Genomic DNA, 22,029 nt, shown 5'->3' with positions numbered 1-22,029 from the left:
ATAGCAGCACAAAACAAATGGAAAGTCTACCAAATGGATGTGAAGTCAGCATTCCTAAATGGAGTGTTAAAGGAAGAGGTTTATGTTGAACAGCCTCTAGGCTATGAGAAGAAAGGTGAAGAGCACAAAGTGTGCAGATTGAAGAAGGCTCTTTATGGGCTGAAGCAAGCGCCAAGAGCATGGTACAGCAGAATAGATTCTTATCTATTGGATAATGAATTCGACAAGTGTGAAGGAGAACCCACCGTCTACATCAAAGAAAAAGATGGTAAAATTTTGATTGTTGTCTTATATGTTGATGATGTTATTTTCACAGGTAATGATAATCAGCTCATTGAGAATTTTAAATCAGTCATGAAAGAGGAATTTGAAATGACTGACATGGGTTTCTTGAGATACTTCTTAGGCATAGAAGTAGATCAAAATGAAAAAGGAATTTTTATCTCACAAGCTAGATATGTAAATCAAGTATTGAGCAGATTTAACATGCAAGAATGCAAGGCAACGATCACTCCCACAGTAATGGGATTAAAGCTCAGCAGAGAGGACAGTAGCAAGGATTTTGATCCTAGTTTGTACAAGAGTATTGTAGGCAGCCTTATGTATTTAACAGCTACTAGGCCTGACATTATGTATGCTGTTAGTTTAATTTCCAGATTCATGGAGAGGCCAAAGGAGGCACATTGGCAGGCAGCAAAAAGAATTTTGAGGTATGTGAAAGGTACCAAAATGTTTGGAATTTTATATAATGTCTCAGAACATTCAGATTTGGTTGGATACACTGATAGTGATTGGGCTGGAAGTGTAGATGATTGGAAAAGCACTTCCGGTTATGTTTTTCATATGGGTTCAGGAGCCATTTCATGGGCTTCTAAGAAGCAATCCATTGTAGCATTGTCTACAGCAGAGGCTGAATATGTGGCAGCTACAACAGCAGCATGTCAAGCAGTGTAGATGAGAAGAATGTTGAGAAGCTTAGGCCAAGAGCAGGCAAAAGCGACAGTGATTTTTTGTGACAATAGCTCAGCTATTGCATTGTCAAAGAATTCAGTGTTTCATAAGAGAACGAAGCACATTGATACAAGGTTTCACTACATCAGAGAATTGGTGAACAATGGAGAAATCTTCTTAGAACATTGCAGGACTCAAGAACAGGTTGCAGACATCTTGACAAAGCCACTGGATCAGAAGAGCTTTGAATTTTTGAGGAAGTGTCTCGGTATGACCGAATGTCCAGCAGTTGAAATTAAAGGGGAGTGTTGAAAATGTAATTTCAACGCAGCCGTACTGCGCTCCCCAAAACCGCCAGCATGAAACCACAAACCAGCTTGAGGGATATCGCACCGCCATCCAGCGAAAAGCAGTTTCCGTATTTTTGGCTCTGATACGATATGGTGAAGACGCGTGGCTCTCACCATACGTCAGCAAGGTTCACTTTTCGGAAGCTATCGTTGGGTCATGTAAAGCCTCCCGATATCTCCGTCCACCGTTCGATTAGCTCCATCCTTCTCCACCGTCCATCAGCGAAACCTGCATACCTGCATACTACCAGCATTAAATCAAGGATAGCATGGAGTAAAATTAAGTTCGTTGACCATACCTCTCATTAATGAATTGTCATATGCGTAGGTAGATTTTTATGTTTTTTTTCTACGGCACGTAAAACTTAATATCTCTATTTTGGGATTCGTTGTTTTATCACATATGTTTTTTTGTTTTGGGTTTACATAACTCATAACCGTGAAACAAAAGTTAGTTTTTTGCTGCAGCGAAAAGAAGGTTGACTTCCATGAAAAATATGGTGATGCACAGCAGTGCATAATGCAAAAATGAAAACGTGGGAGCGCATAAGGAATTTGTATGTTTTTTTTTACTAATGGTGGAGCGGATTTTTTTTTGTTGACTTTTGTTTTCTTTGTAAGATGAAAATGCACAGCAGTGCGGGGATTATGTAATTTGTTTTGTTTTACAACAGCGTGTAAAAATAGTTTTTTACCTGTAAATGTAAATGGAGGTTTTACAGCAGTAAAAGTAAATGTAAATTCTCATATGGAGACAGAGTAAATGTTTTTTGTTGTTAAATGTATTTTGGTGAATCCCTCTCAGAAAAGAGGATGAATATGTATGAGGCAAAATATTTTTGAATAGAAATTTTATGGTGGTGAAATACTCTGTTTCTCAGTGAAATTTTTTTAACCTCTCTGTGCACAAAAAGGATCCTGGAACAAAGGAAACAGAGCATTGCCTCTGTGTTTAGTTTGAATCTTGGTTTTTGGTATTTTCCCCATCAAAAATACCCAACAAAGCATCCAATTTGAAGTCTGACATGGATGAAACAAATTCTAGACTTGGAAACCTTGAAGAAGTAGACTTGGAAACCTTGAAGAAGAGATGGCATGCATGAGGAAAAAAATCAGTGGTAGCATCAGAGAAAAAGAAAATAATAGTGACAGTGTGACTGCATAAGATGAGCTCTCTGATAAATTAAGGGAGCACTCAGATTTTAAGAGATTGCATTCGGTTACCAAAGGCTGTGGAGGTGGTGGCATCGCTTAGAGGCTCATCAAATCACTACAAAAACTAAGCCTCGGCTGTTCCAGAAGATCTTCTAACCTCAAACCCACTGAGAATCAAAACGCTTCAGGAAAATCAAAATGGGCTTCAGATTGGCAAATAAGGGATGATGATCAAAGTTCTGCATTGGAGTTAGATTCAACCTCCCTAGATCAACAAATCAGACGCAGTAGACAGAGTCATTCAATACCACCTGTTTCTGTTAGCTCAAGCCATAGTGAGATCAATGTTGCTAGAGATAAATCCATGACTGGGAGAAGAAGCCATGAAAGAAGCCGCAGTATTTCCTAGAATTGCATTGTTTCTTTTTGAAGTTTACTGTCACAGGGCAATCTTATTTTGAAATAATAAACAGTTTCATATGAAAAATTGTTCTACATAATTCACATCAAAAATTGTTATCCATATACAATGAAGTACTATATTAACCAGATCTAGATTTAAAAATGGTTGTCCAGATACAATGAAGTACTTTATTAATCAGAATTAAATTTAAATGGGTACACTTACATTCTATAATGGATTTTCTCAAATTTATTTAAGTTTTATCGGGACAAATATTATTGCCAAAACTTTGAGTTATCAAAATCTGCAACCCAAAAACAGCCAACAAGGTTATCAAAATCTGCAACCCAAAAACAATCAACAAAGTTATCAAAATCTGCAACCCAAAAACAACCGACAATAGATTATTAATTTTATAACCAACAATAGATTATTAATTTTTTTTTTTTATTAGAGACCAAATATTTATGTTTGTATTACCACATCTCTTCCCTACTGAATTAGACATCCATACTGAATTGGTCAATTACTCTAAACGCAACCCGATAAAAATATTGTTAAAATTGTGATGCAAAAGTAAATCATTCTATCTGTGTTTTTCTGTTACTTCAAATTTCAGAAGCAAGTAATCATAACATTTTCTTTGCCTGTGGATGAAAGCAAAACTTGTCAGATAAATTTGGTATTTTAACACTACAAAGTTCCAAACGAGCACCATATATCACAACTCCAAAACAGGCATTTATGAAGACTGTGGTTAGTTCTTAGTGTTCCCCTGGCTGAGCATGAAAAGCCATAAAGTTTCTGAATTTTGACTTTTACGGCTCACGTTTGGTTCCGGAATTTTGACTATGTCAGCGTGATCTAGAATCAACAAATTTATGATTGCAAAATTGATAAAAAGAGCCAGAATTTCAAAATTGATTTTGAATGTTTACAACAGCTGTGTAATATTTTCTGGCAGACGAAGTTGATGACAAAAACCAGATAAGCCAATAAAAAGCTCATCCTGCAAGGCTCATAAATAACTTCAGAATGTGCAGAGAATAGAAGTAACAAATAACATCTTCATATAAATGACTGAATGTGGCAAAAAAAAACCAACTTGAATATATTATCAAGCTAGAGACAGATCAGCACTGCCTAACTGTCAAAACTCAAGTCGCCTTTTACATTGATGGAGCTACATCCAGCTCGCATTGGTTAGGCTAGAAACCCAATTGGACATTTCATAATCAAAGTTCCAGCTTGCATTGGTTAACTTAGAAACCCAATTTGGACATTTCATCATCAAAATTCCAGCTTGGACATTTCATCATCAAAATTCCAGCTTGCATTGGTTAACTTAGAAACCCAATTTTGACATTTCATCATCAAAATTCCATTCTTTTGGGAAAGAAATATTGATTCCAGTTGATTCTGGAAATTGAAGCGATGCAAGGAAAGAATCCATGCCTGGTTCCTCAATTGAATTGGATTTTAAGGTTGCCTGGCTTGTTTGGGGCTGCAAAACATTCTTCCCAATCAATGAGCTAGCATTCTGAAGAATGCCTTCTGGAATATCCATTGTTGCTTGCCCTCCCACATTTCCCACCATAGTAGTGTTGTTACCCTCAGAAATACCAATTATATTAGCCCATTTGGCCAAATCAGTAGTGCTGAGTGCAGATGATGTATTAACATCATCAACCCCTTGAGGTGAACACCAGTCATCAAAATAACTGCGATTATAATCTGAATTCAAATTCCGAAATTCAATATGATTTTCAACAGACTGAACGTTAGACACAAATTCTGATATGTTCTCAGAATTGATGCCCGATTCAAATTCTGACATGAAGTTCTCAGAATTGATGCCTTGCACTCGATCATGAAATGGTACAAGTGGTGTTTCAACTGAGCTGATATGCATATCCCCTGGTATAGGTGAGACACCAGATCTACTTGGTAAGGGTGGTGTCATGAAGTTCTCAGAATGGATGCCTTGCACCTGATCATGAAATTGTACAAGTGGTGTTTCAACTGGGCTGATATGCATATCCCCTGGTATTGGTGACTCGCCAGATCTACTTTGTAAGGGTGGTGTCATGAAGTTCTCAGAATTGATGCCTTGCACCTGATCATGAAATGGTACAAGTGGTGTTTCAACTGAGCTGATATGCATATCCCCTGGTATTGGTGACTCACCAGATCTACTTTGTAAGGGTGAATCAGATTGAAAGATCTGACGGACCCCATTCAAAAATCTTGCACTAACTTCCACATTGGAATTTCTGCCCTGAGCATCACCTGAGCTTGCTGAACGTCTTGGCAAGTGCCTACTCTTTTTGGGAGGTGCCTCATCAGGAAAATTAAGCCTGGCTTTCTTCCCTCTGCGCCTCTTGGCTTCTGCATCATATGCTAAAGCAGCTTCTAACTGTGTATCATAGGTACCAATCCAAACGTTCACGCCTTCGATGGGATCCCTGACTTCTACACACCATTTTCCCCTGCGTCGTTTTATACCTTTGTATAGGGTCTTTCGCTGCTTCTTGCTATCTGTCTTGTCTGCTCCTTTGATTTGGGAATTTGCAGCAAGACCTCCTTCAAAGAACATTAAATTTAAAAGCACATTATAAACCATATGAATCTAAAACTTAATATGAATATGTCAAAATTGTGAGATCATTCAACTCACTTTCATGGACGGTAAAAGTATGAACACACAATAATACCTAAAATAACTAAGAGGGTGAGTATCAAACACCTACTTAGATGCTAGATATGAAAAACAAGCTTCACATTTGGCAGCCGTTGGAATGCATCTAATTTTAAGACATTAAAAAGGACAATTGTTTTCCTAGACTATAATATCTATATACATGTTACAAAATTTGGCGTGCATACATGCACAGTGCAATGCAAATGGATTTGCACAGTGCACTACATGCATAGTGCAATGCAAATGGATTTGCACAGTGCACTACAGGTTCAGATCAAATGCAGAGATTGTGGATGCTGACTTGTGCGCCTTGTTTTACATGCATAATACACTACAGGCTTTGTTTTACATGCATAACACACTACAGGCTTAGATTTAATGCAGGGATTGTGGGACTTGGACGCCTTGTTTTATTTGGACTTTTTATATATATATATATATATATATTTTTGGTTGGTTTGGGATTGGCTTTGTTAGCCATGTATATTTTTCTTATTCTAATTTTGGTTATATGAAATTTATTATAAAATCTACTCGAGAATAATGCAAATCAATTCTAAACACAAAATTTACTGGATATATTTTTAATATAAACCAAAATTGGACTTGTTAGATAATAAACTACTTAGACGGAAATAAATTACATCCTCAATAATCACCTTTATGTTATTCTCAATACGCAGAAATGGATTTAAACCACGAAAAAACCGAAAATTTTGATGAAAGGAAAATATAGATTACGCACGAGCAATTAAATATGCATCACAATGTGAAATTCTGTACAGAATATTTGGTTCACGATAAATGCAGAAATAACGGAGCAGATTTCTAATCAAAATTATAAATTTTTGGTGATCCATCACTCTCGCGAAACCCTGCCGAATTCATACGATGGTGTACGATTACCGTTAATAGTAATGATAATGTCGATTGACTTTTTAGCAGGTTGTTAATGAAATCTGTAAAATTCAATGGCTTGTTATACCAAAGCGATAGAATAGGGCAGAGAGAGTGTGGCTTGGTTAGTAGATTAGGAATATATTTGTTTTGTAAGTAAATTTGACTGTGTAAAAGATTTAAGGTTATTAGATTGACGATGGTGGTTTGGAATATTTACGTATTGATGAGTTATAGTATTGAACTCATGGTATTATATATATTGACCAATGATATTGAGACCATGGTATTACATGTGACCAAATTAGACTTGGTTATATGAAAATACAAAAAAATATTACATAGATACTTTATAAAGATTTTATTAGTTTTCTTATATAAAATATCTATGTAATGTTTTTTTTATATGAACTATGGAAAGGATATTTTTTTTTGCAAATTTACATTGTTCCGTATTAAGAAACATTATATTATTATGTAAAATTTGGTGTTTAGTAAAATTAAGTAATGTGCAAAATCATATCATGGGGTTCTCTATTTAGGTAATTAGATAAATCGTGTAATATTATTTTTTTGGATGAAAACTTTGTAAATATTGGTTGGACATGTTGGAAATCGGGTAGCTAGGAAGGTATTTTCTAGTGGTGAAAAACCACCAAAAGTTAGTTGGTGGGGAAAAGTATCCAAATAGTTGGGGTTTAAACCCAAAGTTGTGGGTGGACCCAAGTCAATTATTTTGTATTCTAATTTATGTTTATTCTAATTTACGGTTAAAGGGTTGAGTGGACAAAATCACAACTATAGGCTAGCTTTGAAAGGACACAAGATTAGTAGTAGAACTTTCTGGGACTGAAAGAAAGGTGATCCAATGGAGGTTGTGTAGGCTCCAAAGGAGTCTAGCTTCAAAGGGAGACTACAAAGGAAAGTCAACCACCTAGTGGAAGTCTGAATCTTCAAGTTCAAAATAGAGTGGAGTTTTTAGCCCATGTAATGAGAGTCACTAACCATGTGAGAACACTCATGGTAGTGCAAGGGAAAGTCATGATGCAGGGGAGGATAGTCATGCACCATGCAAGATAAATCTTGGACAAGTACAAAAGAAGAAGTAGTACATGCAGTAGTCATGCACCATGCAAGATAAATCTTGGACAAGTACAAAAGAAGTAGTACATGCAGTAGTCATGCACCATGCAAGATAAATCTTGGACAAGTACAAAAGAAGAAGTAGTACATGCATGGACAGTCATAGCCATGCAAGAGAAATTCACTACCCACACAAATCTCCTGAACATTATCTGAACATTCATGCAGATAAAAAATAATAAGGTCTTTGTGAAGTGTGTGGTTCAAAGTTCAAATCCCCCTTAAAAGTCTTATGGGCCTTGCCTCACAATGCACATGATTTCACTTTAAGATAAGTTTAGTGGTATTCATGAGAATTTACCATGTGGTGAGAGAGAACAAGTTTACTTCCCAATTTCACTAAACACAAACACACTCACCCGATGCAATGAGTGCTAAGTGAACTATTCAAAAATCATGAGAAATTAGTCACTTTACGACTACCTCTCATGGAAATGGTCATACTTTGAATGACTTACTTAACGCAGTTGAATCCCAAAAATGATATCTAACACTCTATCATATATAATTTTTATTAATTAAAACTACCAACACATTCTCCTAAATATTATCTGAACATTATCTCAACCCTAATAGGGTTTTTCTAACAACATTATCTCTACCCTAATACCGTTTTTCTTAGAACATTATCTCAACCTTAATATCTTTTTTCTGAGAACATTATCTCAACCCAACTTAGTAATCAAAACCACCTCTACAAACACTCTATATTATATATAATTTTTATTAATTAAAACTACCCACACATTCTCCTAAACATTATCCATTATTTGAACATTATTTCAACCCTAATATCATTTTTCGGAAAAAATTATCTCAACCCTAATATCATTTTTATCTCACCCTAATATTGTTTACATTATCTCGATCCTTTTTTCTGAGAATATTATATAAACTCTAAACCGCTTTTCTAAAAACATTATCTACTCATTATTTCAACCCAAATTAGTAATCTGAGCCACCTCTCCACTAAACACATTCCAAATTTGTAATCAGAGCCACCACTCTGAGTAAAACACATTGTCTTCTCTCCGCATTTTTATTTTTGGGCATGGATCAATATGCAATTAGACCAGATGATGAAATAGCAGAGAAAAAGTTTTGAGATGGCAATGACCTATCCATGGGCTGACAACGAAAACCATTTTGTGTGGCTGCTCATTTAATGTTCCAGATTTCAAATTTAATATTTAGTGTTTTCAACCCAAATTAGTAATCTGAGCCACCTCTCCACTAAACACATTCCAAATTTGTAATCAGAGCCACCACTCTGAGTAAAACACATTGTCTTCTCTCCGCATTTTTATTTTTGGGCATGGATCAATATGCAATTAGACCAGATGATGAAATAGCAGAGAAAAAGTTTTGAGATGGCAATGACCTATCCATGGGCTGACAACGAAAACCATTTTGTGTGGCTGCTCATTTAATGTTCCAGATTTCAAATTTAATATTTAGTGTTTAGTGAATGCAGTGACTATGGTTTCAGACTCAAAAACCTAATTTAGATAGAAGAGACTCTCCATATTCAGGAATCTAACAAAACTAACACGTAAAAACTAAGTATGGGCTTCTACTTCTAAATTTAAAGACACGTTGTCTGCAAATTTACACATAATTTGTATCCAAAAATAATATTATAGTACGTAGAATTTATGTACAACTATGTAAACTTTAAAATTTAACAAAAACTTTGGAAAATGCAGAGAACTCCAGCAGATTATTGACAGATTCATAATGGAATACAAACGAAAGCATGCACCTAAAAATAAAAACTCACAGCTTACCTTCCATTGAAGGGCATTCCTGACTGGCCTGCGATAAATCTTCGTCAATGGTTTCTGCAAGAAGTTTAAGAACCTCATCAAAGCCATCGTCGAGTTTCAGGGAATCATGGAAGTTATGGTCCTCGACCTGCACCACCCCGCCAACTTCCTGCAGACTAACGGAATTCGCCATAGTCATGAGCTCATTCTCACTAATGGCGACACTGCCAGAAGCTACTGTGTCTCCAGACATGGTGTCTCAAACCCAATGGAAACTTGCGAATTAAACCTCAAACCCAACTGAAACTTTCGTATCAAGCCTCCACTTGCAGAGTCTCTCCCACAGTACCCAAGCTTTGCAGGTGCAACAACGACTGCTTAGAAATTTTATAGACGTAGAGATCTACTCAATTCCCCGGATAATCCGGAATTTTTGCGTAAGGAATCTAGCCATTTATTGCAGAATGTTGGCCAGCCATGCAAACTGGTTAAGTTAGTTAACATTTGGCCCATTTACGGATCACTCTAATGAGTTATTCATCTGGGATAAAAGAAATATTTGTTTGAATGAATCCAAGACCAGTTCATTAGGGCTAAAAGCCATTTATTGCAGAATGTTGGCCCCCATGCAAACTGGTTAAGTTAGTTAACATTTGGCCCATTTACGGATCACTCTAATGAGTTACAAATTCATTTGGGATAAAAAAAATATTTGTTTGAATGAATCCATGACCAGTTCATTAGGGCTAAAGAGAATATTTGTTTGAATCTATACGGTAAAAAATATTTGTTCTAGCTTTTGAATTTCAAAGATGATACCAATAAATTATAAATTCATTATGGTTAAAAAATAACATTTATCCGCGTTTTTGGAAATCTCTCTGCATTACTGTTCATTTGTAGTTAGAGGTGCTTGTTTGGTAGGACTTGTAAAGGACGTTGGTGTGTATCGGATATGCAATATTCCTGTAATTGCAAATTTGGAGGGATTGTCAAATTTGATGGTTTTTGAAATTTTAATGTTTATTTTTGTTATTTTAATATTAAAATAAAAAATATTGATAGATTAGAAATTTTATAGATAAGTAAATTACATTATTATAATCATTGTTTATTAAATTTATTTATCAAATTCCATTCTTGATTTTATTTTTGCTTTATACCTAATTGCAAATTTACTCAAATTTGACAGTTTTTGAAATTTTAATATTCACTTTGATTATTTTAATAAAGAATATTAGTAGAGATGAAATTTCTTGAATAGATAAATTACACCATAAGAGATAATTTTTTCATTAAATTTACTCATCAAATTCCATCTTTGATTTCGATTAGTCTTAATCCCAAAATTATCGTTACCTAAAATAAAATAGTTAAGAAATAAAATATTATTAATTTTAATGTGACAAAACTCATTAAATAAAATGTTGAGTGGTGAAATATAATTAATTTTGACCATGTCCCAAAAGTTAGTCACCTCAACAATATCACAGTGTTCACAACGATCATGAAATAAAATATAATTAATTTTAGTTGGACAAAACTCATTTTAGTTGGAAACAGAATTAATTTTGACCATCTAAATTCATTAAATAACAAGTGTAGCTGCGACGCAGCGAGTCCCTGCTTGAAGTAAAACAATGAACTGAGTTTTTAAGAAGCGAAATGCAGCTTCTGTATACAGCGTTTATTGCCAGCAGCTTCTGTATACAGCGTTTATTGCCAATGGCTTTAGCCAATAGTTTTAAACTAGCCAATCTGCTGTGCTGTGACAGAGTGAGGCCAAATCCAGCACACCCACGATACACTGGTCAGGGTTGTACAAACTAATGCAATAGCTAGAGGTCAAATAGATGGATATTTTAAAGTGTATATATAAAGCCTAAATCCATTTATACTCTTTCTAAATTGAAAAACATAACAACAAAGCCTAAATCCATTTATACTCTTTCTAAATTGAAAAACATAACAACATAATAGAGATGGAATAATGTAACATAACTTCGAATCTGGCATCTAATAAACCGACATCCGAACAAAAATAAAAATAAGCAGAAGAGCAGAAGAGATTTTTTTTGTTACCAGCTCAATGAAGATAGCTCCCCTGATAAAATCAAGCAATTTTCCGAACCTAGAGTTCGACTCCACTTGCATCAAATTCTTATTTTACAGCCTTTGTTTTTACAGAATGAGCAATCAGCGGGTCCAGAAATGGCAATGGTCAAATAGAATTGGAATTATAGCTCAATCCCAGGCCAATAAAGACAATACATTACTCCTTATTCTGAAAGCTCTTTCCTTTATAACTTCCATGTCCTATGTATGTGATTAAAATTTAAGTTTGCGACTTTCGAAGAACTGGTTTACGAATGTGTAGTAAACCAGTCTCTAATTGTTTAATTTATTTTTAATGGTGCTAAAAGATGATAGGCGTAGATCAGAATTGTTTATCGCGTGAAGTTAAGCCTGTCGTGAAGTTAAAAGTTTTATACTGTGCATCCGAAAGTGAAACTTTTAGAGTATTGGAAGGAACTGAAGTTTTTAGGAAGCAAGTTAAGCAAGAAGCAAGTTGAGCCTGTCTATTACGTACTACAAAGTAGAGGAAAACACATATCAAAGCAAAATGCAGCTTCTGTATACAACATCGTTGAAATCAGAGATAGCAAATTGACATTGATTTTTGCTGAACTGAGTTTTTAAGAAGCAAGTTGAGCAAGAAGCAAGTTGAGCCTGTCTATTACGTACTACAAAGTAGAGGAAAACACATATCAAAGCAAAATGCAGCTTCTGTATACAACATCGTTGAAATCAGAGATAGCAAACTGACATTGATTTTTGCTGCATCGAGTTGCTTTCCTAAGAGCAAAAGGTAGGCAAAAGCCTTAATGACAAAACTATTACACACTGCAGTCGAACTGATTCAAGTTCTTATCTAACTTATGAAGTTATTAGGACACGGACATTCACTGTAGGCCGAGAGATACATGCTGTCTGCAGTCGAGCAGAGACGGTGATGGCGGACCCAAATGCATATTTGAAGCATCCGTTGTACACCTGTAACAGAGAAAGAAGCGGGGAAATAAGACAATGCGTAAGATAATCCAAAAGAGATGTTAATTTTTTTTTGGTTTCTTTTTCCTTTGTCTTTCGACTTTTACGATGTCAATGATCAGAAGAGTCATGAGAATAAGTGCTAAGAGAAACAATGCTGTGAGTTCAGTAAGTTGGCTTATGCTAATGGATTCCATGTTATGTGAAGCGGGGAGGTGTATGTGAATATCCAGGTGCAGAGGAGGCCAATTTATACAAAAGTTCAACGTGTTTGTAAGGTGGTTTTAAGTGTGAATGGTGCTAACATACTTGAGGTGCAATTAAGTGGTCGATAAGACATGGGGAGCGAATGGGATATGGAATGATGTATTTGGCGGTAGAAGTGATGTATCTGACATCGGGCAATCTTGGTGGTAGATTGGGTGCGAGAGGAGATCTATGTCAATATCTAGGTGCAGAAATAATCTTGAAGATCAGATTGGATCAGGGCAGTATTTAATGATGGGCATATCGATCTGACATGGGGTTGAAATGGCATATGGAATGATGGATGTGGCGGCAGTAGTAAATGCGAAATTAGGTGCCCCTTTGAGTCTGTGGCAGTAGATTAAATGTAATTGCTTTTAAGTAAACGGTTACTTAAAATGTATAGACGATTTAAATGTTAAAAAGAATAAATGGTTGAATTCGTATATACCGTGGCTTTGTCTTTTTGAGCTGGGCCGTCCTTGATAGTTAGGACATATTGACCAGGTATTGAACAAGTATACACGGACTACTTAAAATGTATAGACGATTTAAATGTTAAAAAGAATAAATGGTTGAATTCGTATATACCGTGGCTTTGTCTTTTTGAGCTGGGCCGTCCTTGATAGTTAGGACATATTGACCAGGTATTGAACAAGTATACACGGACAGTCTCCATGGTCGTAGACTGTCTTAGCAGAGACATTGAAATCTGTAGCACAGATTCCTTGGCCAACTAGAAGCTTCGCTTCAGTAGCAGCAATGAGGCTGTGTGGCACATTTAGCGTAATTGTCGGTTCGAAGCTTTCGAAGCTTTTGATGCTGAGACCACGAGATAAATGCCACACTATGTTGCAACCACAATATTGAGACTCCAGGATGAGGTTCCAAGACAAGTACAAAATGCTCTTATACAAAGAAAAACAGGAATAAGGGCAGAGCAAAATTGCAAATGAAAATTTAGGCCACTTCACACTAGCGGGTAAATGAACTCAATTTGATAGAAGCAATTTTTTGTTGAATGACTGGATATCTATTAAATCCCATTAGTATTACATATATCTATTAAATCCTACTAACGTTTACTAGAAAACTTTGAATCTTGTCCAATTTTGTGGTAGCTGTGGATTTATCTAAAGAAATTTCTTTAATCTAAATCCCCGTGATGATAGAAATTGTTTATTATATGCTGTAATTTATCTAAAAGTTATTTTTGAGAAGGGAAATAAATTTGATACAAGTCAGGTGAACATGCTTATCTAAATATCTTTACCAGCTGATGAGAAGGCTGCACTTACAAATTTATAGATATGTATCTAGCTAGATCCTTTGAAATCGCATAAATTTGTCCATATAACAAGCCGAGAGAGAATATAATGTTTGTTGTGTGATTCTTCATTTGGGTTAATGTAGCCTTTGGAGAAAGAAGTAAAGTTAGGATTTGCTATGATTAGCATGTGTTGCTCTTGTTAGTGTTTGCTATGCTCGTGAAAAGCTTTGCTTGAGAGAATTTGGAAGGTTTTTGCACTTCAAGCTTCATAAAAGCAAAACTGTTGTGATGTAAAGCTTTTCTTGGGATGTGCTAAAAAGGTTTTGCATTTCCAGCCTGGGATAAGCTGCATTGTTGTAATACAATCATCTTTCAAGTGAAATAGAAAAACAAAAGTTTGCCGTCCCAAATTGTGTAACAGAACTACTTTTTGGATGACTTTGTTGATGATTCATTAGGTTGGTTTAAAGAACATCCGAGCTAACAGTAAACTGATTTAGTAAGCTTAATTTGCATTTTTGGGTTGAATTTGTTGTTGGTTAGTTTTTGCTTTGCTAAAATAATTTTCAGATCTGATTTAAAGGTTAGATCAAGCGCTGAAATTATTTAAAATTATGTATTTATAGTGTCTACACTCCGTATGTTGCCTTAATGATTTGTTGTTGCAGATTTGGAAGTTCAAATAGGGTTTATGGAGAATTAAGATTAAGATTGCCACTGACACAATTTTGGATGTTGATTCATGGCATTTCTTGAGGTGAAATTGTGCATCGAAACATACTGCCTAGACGATTTAAATGTTAAAAAGAATAAATGGTTGAATTCGTATATACCGTGGCTTTGTCTTTTTGAGCTGGGCCGTCCTTGATAGTTAGGACATATTGACCAGGTATTGAACAAGTATACACGGACTACTTAAAATGTATAGACGATTTAAATGTTAAAAAGAATAAATGGTTGAATTCGTATATACCGTGGCTTTGTCTTTTTGAGCTGGGCCGTCCTTGATAGTTAGGACATATTGACCAGGTATTGAACAAGTATACACGGACAGTCTCCATGGTCGTAGACTGTCTTAGCAGAGACATTGAAATCTGTAACACAGATTCCTTGGCCAACTAGAAGCTTCGCTTCAGTAGCAGCAATGAGGCTGTGTGGCACATTTAGCGTAATTGTCGGTTCGAAGCTTTTGATGCTGAAACCACGAGATAAATGCCACACTATGTTGCAACCACAATATTGAGACTCCAGGATGAGGTTCCAAGACAAGTACAAAATGCTCTTATACAAAGAAAAACAGGAATAAGGGCAGAGCAAAATTGCAAATATACTGAAAATTTAGGCCACTTCACACTAGCGGGTAAATGAACTCAATTTGATAGAAGCAATTTTTTGTTGAATGACTGGATATCTATTAAATCCCATTAGTATTACATATATCTATTAAATCCTACTAACGTTTACTAGAAAACTTTGAATCTTGTCCAATTTTGTGGTAGCTGTGGATTTATCTAAAGAAATTTCTTTAATCTAAATCCCCGTGATGATAGAAATTGTTTATTATATGCTGTAATTTATCTAAAAGTTATTTTTGAGAAGGGAAATAAATTTGATACAAGTCAGGTGAACATGCTTATCTAAATATCTTTACCAGCTGATGAGAAGGCTGCACTTACAAATTTATAGATATGTATCTAGCTAGATCCTTTGAAATCGCATAAATTTGTCCAGTGGCATGTCTAAAGTATTTGTTTCCCTGTTCTCCAAACTTCCAGTGTTCCGGCTCATGATATTTGACATCTCTGTAACCATCAGCATGTTTTTCAGTTAGTCTTGATCAACCAAAATAACACATTGGAAAGAAGAATTATTTGTACAAAAAATGGAAGATATCTAATCTATTGGTTAGTATAACTTGCCTTTCTGCAAGGACAGGTCCAGACTTCATACAACCTATATACACTCTTGGTTTCACCCGATGTCGTGCAAGAGTGGTAGCCAATGCTCCTGAAAACAGTTTCCAAAATTAACAGTTATCAGACTGATAAAACACATTATAAATATTTGTAGAACTCAATGCTTGTTCAGATTTAATTATTACTGGTCAGGGAGAGTCCAAAGAAATGGCCCTATCAAATGCCAAATTTGGTGCTTCAAGGCTAGGGGTAACAAGTTAGCGACAATCACTCTTCATTTAAGTATCCTTTAAAATGTTTGCCGTATGCGGACAATAATTCATTGCAAATAACTTGCTGTGGGAGAGAAGCCCTTGCCATTGAAGGTTGTGTATACTTGCAAAATATGAATCTACATTATGTGACATTACTGTCCAAGTCATTCCCAACAAATAATTTTGCCAGTAAGACACTGCGAAAGAAATTATTACCTAGATTCACATGCACATCATCATCAACCTTGACATAAAAGTCAGCATCCCATTTGGCCACTGCGGTGGCAAAATAAATTTTTGTCTTTGCAGATAGTTCATGATAGCCTTCAACGTGATCCTGAACAAGACAGGTAAAGTAAGTACGAATGATGCCCTGTACAATGATTACCCTAGGGATTTAGGAACTTACAATTAACAATCTTGAACTAAACCATTTGAAATTGACAGATATTGATAAGAAATCCATACAATCGTCAAGAAATCTGTGCTGAGCACCCTCTGCTTCAATGGCGCGATCCAAGATTCCACCAGGTGTAGCACTACATTACACGCAAAAGTCAGCTCATTCTACATAAAATTCTCAAAATTGCAGCTATTAGCATGCATTCTTTATAATTGTATTATTGATAATTCAAGTATTTGCATCTTTCTTGCAAAGAGGGTAAAAATTTGAAGTAAAGCTTATTGTCCAATTGTAGAGCAGAGCAGCCATTGTCTATTTACCTGCGCCCAATGACAAATCTAATTACAATTCCCTTTTCCTGCTCAAGCTGACTGAGTTTCGTCCCTGAAAAATCCATTTTTCCAACTTGTCAAAAATGGAAGGCAATAAAATATCCACAAACCCTATATCTGAAGTTCAAAAGGTGCAAACATTGTTTCATTGCATTTTTAAAATCCAACTCTTGTACTTATAGCAAAATTATAATATATCACAACCTCGTGGCATCCAGGTTTCTCGTACAGAGTCCCGTCGCTTTCTGCTACTGAAAGCTGTGTTGATTCCAATCACGACAAAAACCTTTGGTTTCTCACTGGAAGCGTCTAACAGGCATGTCACTAACAAAGTCTTCCTTGAATGAGGGAAGTACACATTGAAGATATTAAAAGGATTCGAGAGTACATAAGGGAGTAGAGGTCCAAGGTTATGTTCCTTCAAAATCACAAGTGGTCAACATCGTGATGAAGCCTCTAGTAGAAAGGATGTTCAAGTCCAAGATGAAGAGGGAGTAGCTTGGCTTGGTGAAGAACCTCATTCCTAGCAAAAAAATTGAGTTGTTGACTGTTTGGCCATTGATGGAGAAAAAATGTATCAATCAGAGAGAGTCTCATGAGGATGTTTTGCCTCATAGCCCACTTTTCATCAATTTTGTCATTTGGGCTGGCAGGTCATATTTGTTGCGTTACAATATGTAGTGTTGCATAAAAATGTGGGGAGTAGGTGAATTGGCACTCGTGGATGCATAAAAAATATGTGGAATAGGTGAGTTGGCACTTTTGGGTATGTGTCTACCTACTTGGCACATGTAGAGTGCTCCACTTGTAGAACCATTTTGTATTTGTGGACCTAGTCTAGAGTTAGGGTTTTACCTTACTTGTAACTCACTCTCTCTTACTATATAAAAGAAGGTCAAGCACATACTTCAGTATTAATAACAAGCCGAGAGAGAATATAATGTTTGTTGTGTGATTCTTCATTTGGGTTAATGTAGCCTTTGGAGAAAGAAGTAAAGTTAGGATTTGCTATGATTAGCATGTGTTGCTCTTGTTAGTGTTTGCTATGCTCGTGAAAAGCTTTGCTTGAGAGAATTTGGAAGGTTTTTGCACTTCAAGCTTCATAAAAGCAAAACTGTTGTGATGTAAAGCTTTTCTTGGGATGTGCTAAAAAGGTTTTGCATTTCCAGCCTGGGATAAGCTGCATTGTTGTAATACAATCATCTTTCAAGTGAAATAGAAAAACAAAAGTTTGCCGTCCCAAATTGTGTAACAGAACTACTTTTTGGATGACTTTGTTGATGATTCATTAGGTTGGTTTAAAGAACATCCGAGCTAACAGTAAACTGATTTAGTAAGCTTAATTTGCATTTTTGGGTTGAATTTGTTGTTGGTTAGTTTTTGCTTTGCTAAAATAATTTTCAGATCTGATTTAAAGGTTAGATCAAGCGCTGAAATTATTTAAAATTATGTATTTATAGTGTCTACACTCCGTATGTTGCCTTAATGATTTGTTGTTGCAGATTTGGAAGTTCAAATAGGGTTTATGGAGAATTAAGATTAAGATTGCCACTGACACAATTTTGGATGTTGATTCATGGCATTTCTTGAGGTGAAATTGTGCATCGAAACATACTGCCTAGAGAGGTCACGGGGTCCATTCCAATTTCCTACTGAGTCCTACAGGGTTACCAACCACTATTGCTATTAGATAAACACTAAAAAATTAGATCTTCACATATTTCAGCCTAAATTCCTTTCAGAAACTCAGAAATGCAGAGTTCTGAGACGCTTGGATCTGTGAAATGTATTAATAGTAGAGAGGATCTATTTAATTGATAAAAGGCAATGTTTTTGAGCCCTACGTAGACTCTGGATAAGATAGAAAAACTAATGAAGCACACACCTTGTGATACGAAATAAGTATGTAACAGTTAGAGAACCAAACAAACAAACAATCAATTCGAAAAACTATACTTGTATGGGGAAAAAGTACAAGAAATCCCTATACTGCAAAGAGTCAAGTTGGAACAGCAATGGATCCAAACAGTACAAAATTAGAATAGTACAGGGTCCATAATACAAGAAATCCCTATACTGTAAAGGAGTCAACTTGGATACAACGAGTACACAATTAGAATAGTACAGGGTCCATAATAGTTTTCCCAAAGCGAAGCAACGCCCAACTGATAAGGGTATGACAAACTAACAGGTTATAACTTAAGAATATTTAGTTAATATCAATCGCATACCCTAATAATGTTTTGTACCATAATTCAGGCCCAGGAACAGAAACACCTATACGTGATAGTGTAAGTGCAACAAAGATAAACCTACAAATATGGCACTGAACAACAAATTGAAAGATCTTTAAAGATAAGATACAATATATCTTTAATAGTAAACAACATATACTAAAATAAACAACATATACTAAAATTCATCATGTCCGTCAATTCAAGACAGAGGCCTAGATAACATGTTAAAGACGCATACTGCTGAAATTGAAGGTGAATCTGCATGCCCTGGAGAACCATGTGAAACATCCATCCCAATAATAATTATTGATTTCGTTGAAATCTTAGGTATCCTATGCACAAATTCCATAGATAAAACAGAGTTGAGGCCACTGGCAGCTGGCTTATTCAATTGCAATTCTCAGAGCTAGGGATAAAACTCGTACACTTCATTGAGCTACATTTTACAGTTCTTCTGAATGTTTTGTTGGACACAGCTTTTGCATCTAAGAAATTAGAGGAAACTAAATTGAATATTATGCATTCGTGTTTTATTAAATTTATCGACCTTCCAAGAACTTCTTACATGTGCAAAAATTCACAAACAACGTGGCAGAATAGAGAAGCTCTTAAATGTTGTCCTCAAAATACGGTGCAAATAAAATTTTGCATAGGAGGCATAGTTTTGTTTCAAATGAAAAGCAAGAAGGCCATGTTTTTCACATTCAATGAAAACTGGAAATCGTTGAGTATGTCAGTTTGGCTCATACTATTTTGGTCCAAAAAGGAAAATGTGGCCCTGTTTTGTCATAAAAAAGGTGCATATTGGGAAGCCCTTTCCATCAAAATGATTAGTACTGTGACAAAGGAGACTCGGTTCACTGGTAAGATCGACAGAGGATTTCGCTGGACTGGTTGTGGTCTACTCCACCCAAATGGTACATCTCAAAGGAAGACGAGGCTAGGAAAACATCCTGGGGATGTTCAAGGAATAATTACCCCTTGGACCTGGCACCTAAGGCTAAATGACTGGTGCTGTGCCAAGGAGCCTGGGTTCACTGGTGAGGTGGACAGAGGATTTCACATTGACAGGTTACAGCGCAGTAAATAACAATGTAGGTTTAACACAAAACAGCAGAGGAAGTCTCCTGCAAGATGTGAATGGAAAACCGCAGAAAACACTGAAACAATAGTAATATTCACACGGTGAAACCCATAAGCCCATCAACAGAGATCGGATCTCCATAAGGGTATTTTCCTACACTCTGCTGAACTATATTTCAGCAGTGCCACCGAAATTTAGTCCTCCGCAATTGATTGCACCCAAACACATGAATATCATCCATAAACGGTTTTGGGCGTTCATAAGTTTTTTCTATTGAGATAACCAACTTGTGGGAATGCAGCTTAGCATAAGATGAGTTAAAGTGAGAATGAGCTTACCCGACTCAAATGGTGTATAGAACGTTCCACTATGAGTGAAACAACCACAAACACTGTCAAAACAGTGGCCACTGACCATGTTGGTGTCAAGGCCAGTGACCTCGGCTCCTCTGGCCTGTCTACTGCCATTGCTTTCTCTGCCAACAAAAGATTTTCCGGTAAACTCCAGCCTCAGCCATTCTTGTAACTACATAGCTACTAACAAAGACCAAAAGCAAAATGCCTGGAAATAAGACACTACACGAGATTTGCAATCAATAGAACTCTCCTACAAAGAAGAAGGCTATTGGACAGAGGGGCAGGTGCATGCATGTTCATATAGAAAGATATAACTACTTCAGTTTTGCTACAGAAAAACTAGAGTTCCACAGCAATGGCATATGCATTTTCTTTATAATTTGTCTAGCACATGAAGTTAAAAAGTCGAAATAACATAGAATTTGAAAAACAATAATGGGAATATTCTAAATGAAACTCCCTGACTCTCTATATGAGAAACAGAGCCAAATTCATCATTGTACAGAATAAAAAAAGGAAGTTAAACAACAAGCATCATACTCAGGAAACGAGAGAGATGCTAGAGCTTGATGACCAGAAGAACTATATTAAACAAATTATTGAACTAATAATCCGATAGCATAAATCCGGAATAGCCACCTACACGGTTTTTATAGGCATTCCTAATAACCAAAATGAAAATATATAACTTAAATACAACCACAACAACGAATTTCAAGGGCATAGCCGCTTTCGTCCAGACAAAAATATAAATACATATACATCCTGTGTATCAAATGAATATCACAGCTGAAATAAAAAACCTTCCAAGGGATTCACCTAACAACAAGACTGTCTGTCTCTCTACCCAGTCATCAGAAGACCACGACCAAAATTTAAACATACCCATAAATTCATTGAAGACTTGAGCATGTAGGTGTCAGAAAATGATGGAAACTACCTCGGAGATTCCTTGGAACGCCGCGACCTCACTAGGAGAACCTGCAAATCAATTATAGATAAAAAAACAAGTCACGAGATATCTTTAAAATGCAACCATGGAAACTCAAGGGAAGTGCAAGATCATTTATGAGATTACCTGATAAGGGCAACGTATGGGTGGTGGAACCACCTGCTCAGAAACCTTCACGGTTGCCAGACCATACTCATCACTGCACAAATCACCCGGGAATAAAACCCTGGTGTCATAACCCAAGAGCTAGAGAGCCGAGAACTAAGAAACGACAATGCAACATCAAATTTCAAATTTAAATAAAAATAAGAAAATCAACCGATGTCAATAAAAATAAAAATGAAAGTCGAAACTTTTATCCACCTTGTGGGCCCTACATGACGGCCATGTGCCTAACACCTATCTCCCTACCATAACACATGCAACCTATACAGCAGGCCACCAAAGGTCGCATCAGGTTAACACGTTCATCCTTCATTTCGTTTTGTCTTACCAGAGTCACAGAGTTCCATCAGATTTGAATGGAAAGAACAGTCCCCTCCTCCTTGCAAGCGAGACACCT

The 22,029-nt window shown here is 36.1% G+C and overlaps 1 protein-coding gene across 2 annotated transcripts; it reads right to left on the bottom strand.

The window, feature by feature from the left end:
- Positions 1–3,849: 3,849 nt before the first annotated feature.
- Positions 3,850–15,064, bottom strand: LOC149227415 (uncharacterized). Of its 2 annotated transcripts, XM_089377780.1 has the most exons (4): positions 13,962–15,064; positions 13,255–13,571; positions 9,388–12,420; positions 3,850–5,442 (listed from the first exon to the last, which is right to left on the bottom strand). In XM_089377780.1, exons 3-4 carry the CDS (start codon positions 9,617–9,619, stop codon positions 4,205–4,207), a joined length of 1,470 nt encoding a protein of 489 aa, XP_089233906.1. In that variant the 5' UTR covers positions 9,620–12,420; positions 13,255–13,571; positions 13,962–15,064; the 3' UTR covers positions 3,850–4,204. The 2 variants fall into 2 exon arrangements, 1 of the variants encoding a protein (XP_089233906.1); XR_016247797.1 differs by lacking the exons at positions 3,850–5,442; positions 13,255–13,571; positions 13,962–15,064 and adding an exon at positions 13,115–13,248 and having other exon boundaries at positions 12,286–12,420.
- Between the last annotated feature and the right edge of the window lie 6,965 nt (positions 15,065–22,029).

This window comes from Pinus tabuliformis, chromosome J (assembly GCF_031772625.1).
Source record: "Pinus tabuliformis cultivar Carrire ecotype Pingquan chromosome J, CPIR1, whole genome shotgun sequence".
Taxonomy (NCBI): domain Eukaryota; kingdom Viridiplantae; phylum Streptophyta; class Pinopsida; order Pinales; family Pinaceae; genus Pinus; species Pinus tabuliformis.
Note: the sequence above shows the minus strand (reverse complement) of the source record. Positions and strands in the feature narration are given on the sequence as shown.

Coding starts and splice junctions, on each gene's coding strand:
- LOC149227415 (XM_089377780.1), bottom strand. CDS start 9,619: ATGTCTGGAGACACAGTAGCTTCTGGCAGTGTCGCCATTAGTGAGAAT. Junction 5,443..9,387: donor GGAATGCCCTTCAATGGAAG/GTAAGCTGTGAG, acceptor TGTTCTTTGAAG/GAGGTCTTGCTGCAAATTCC.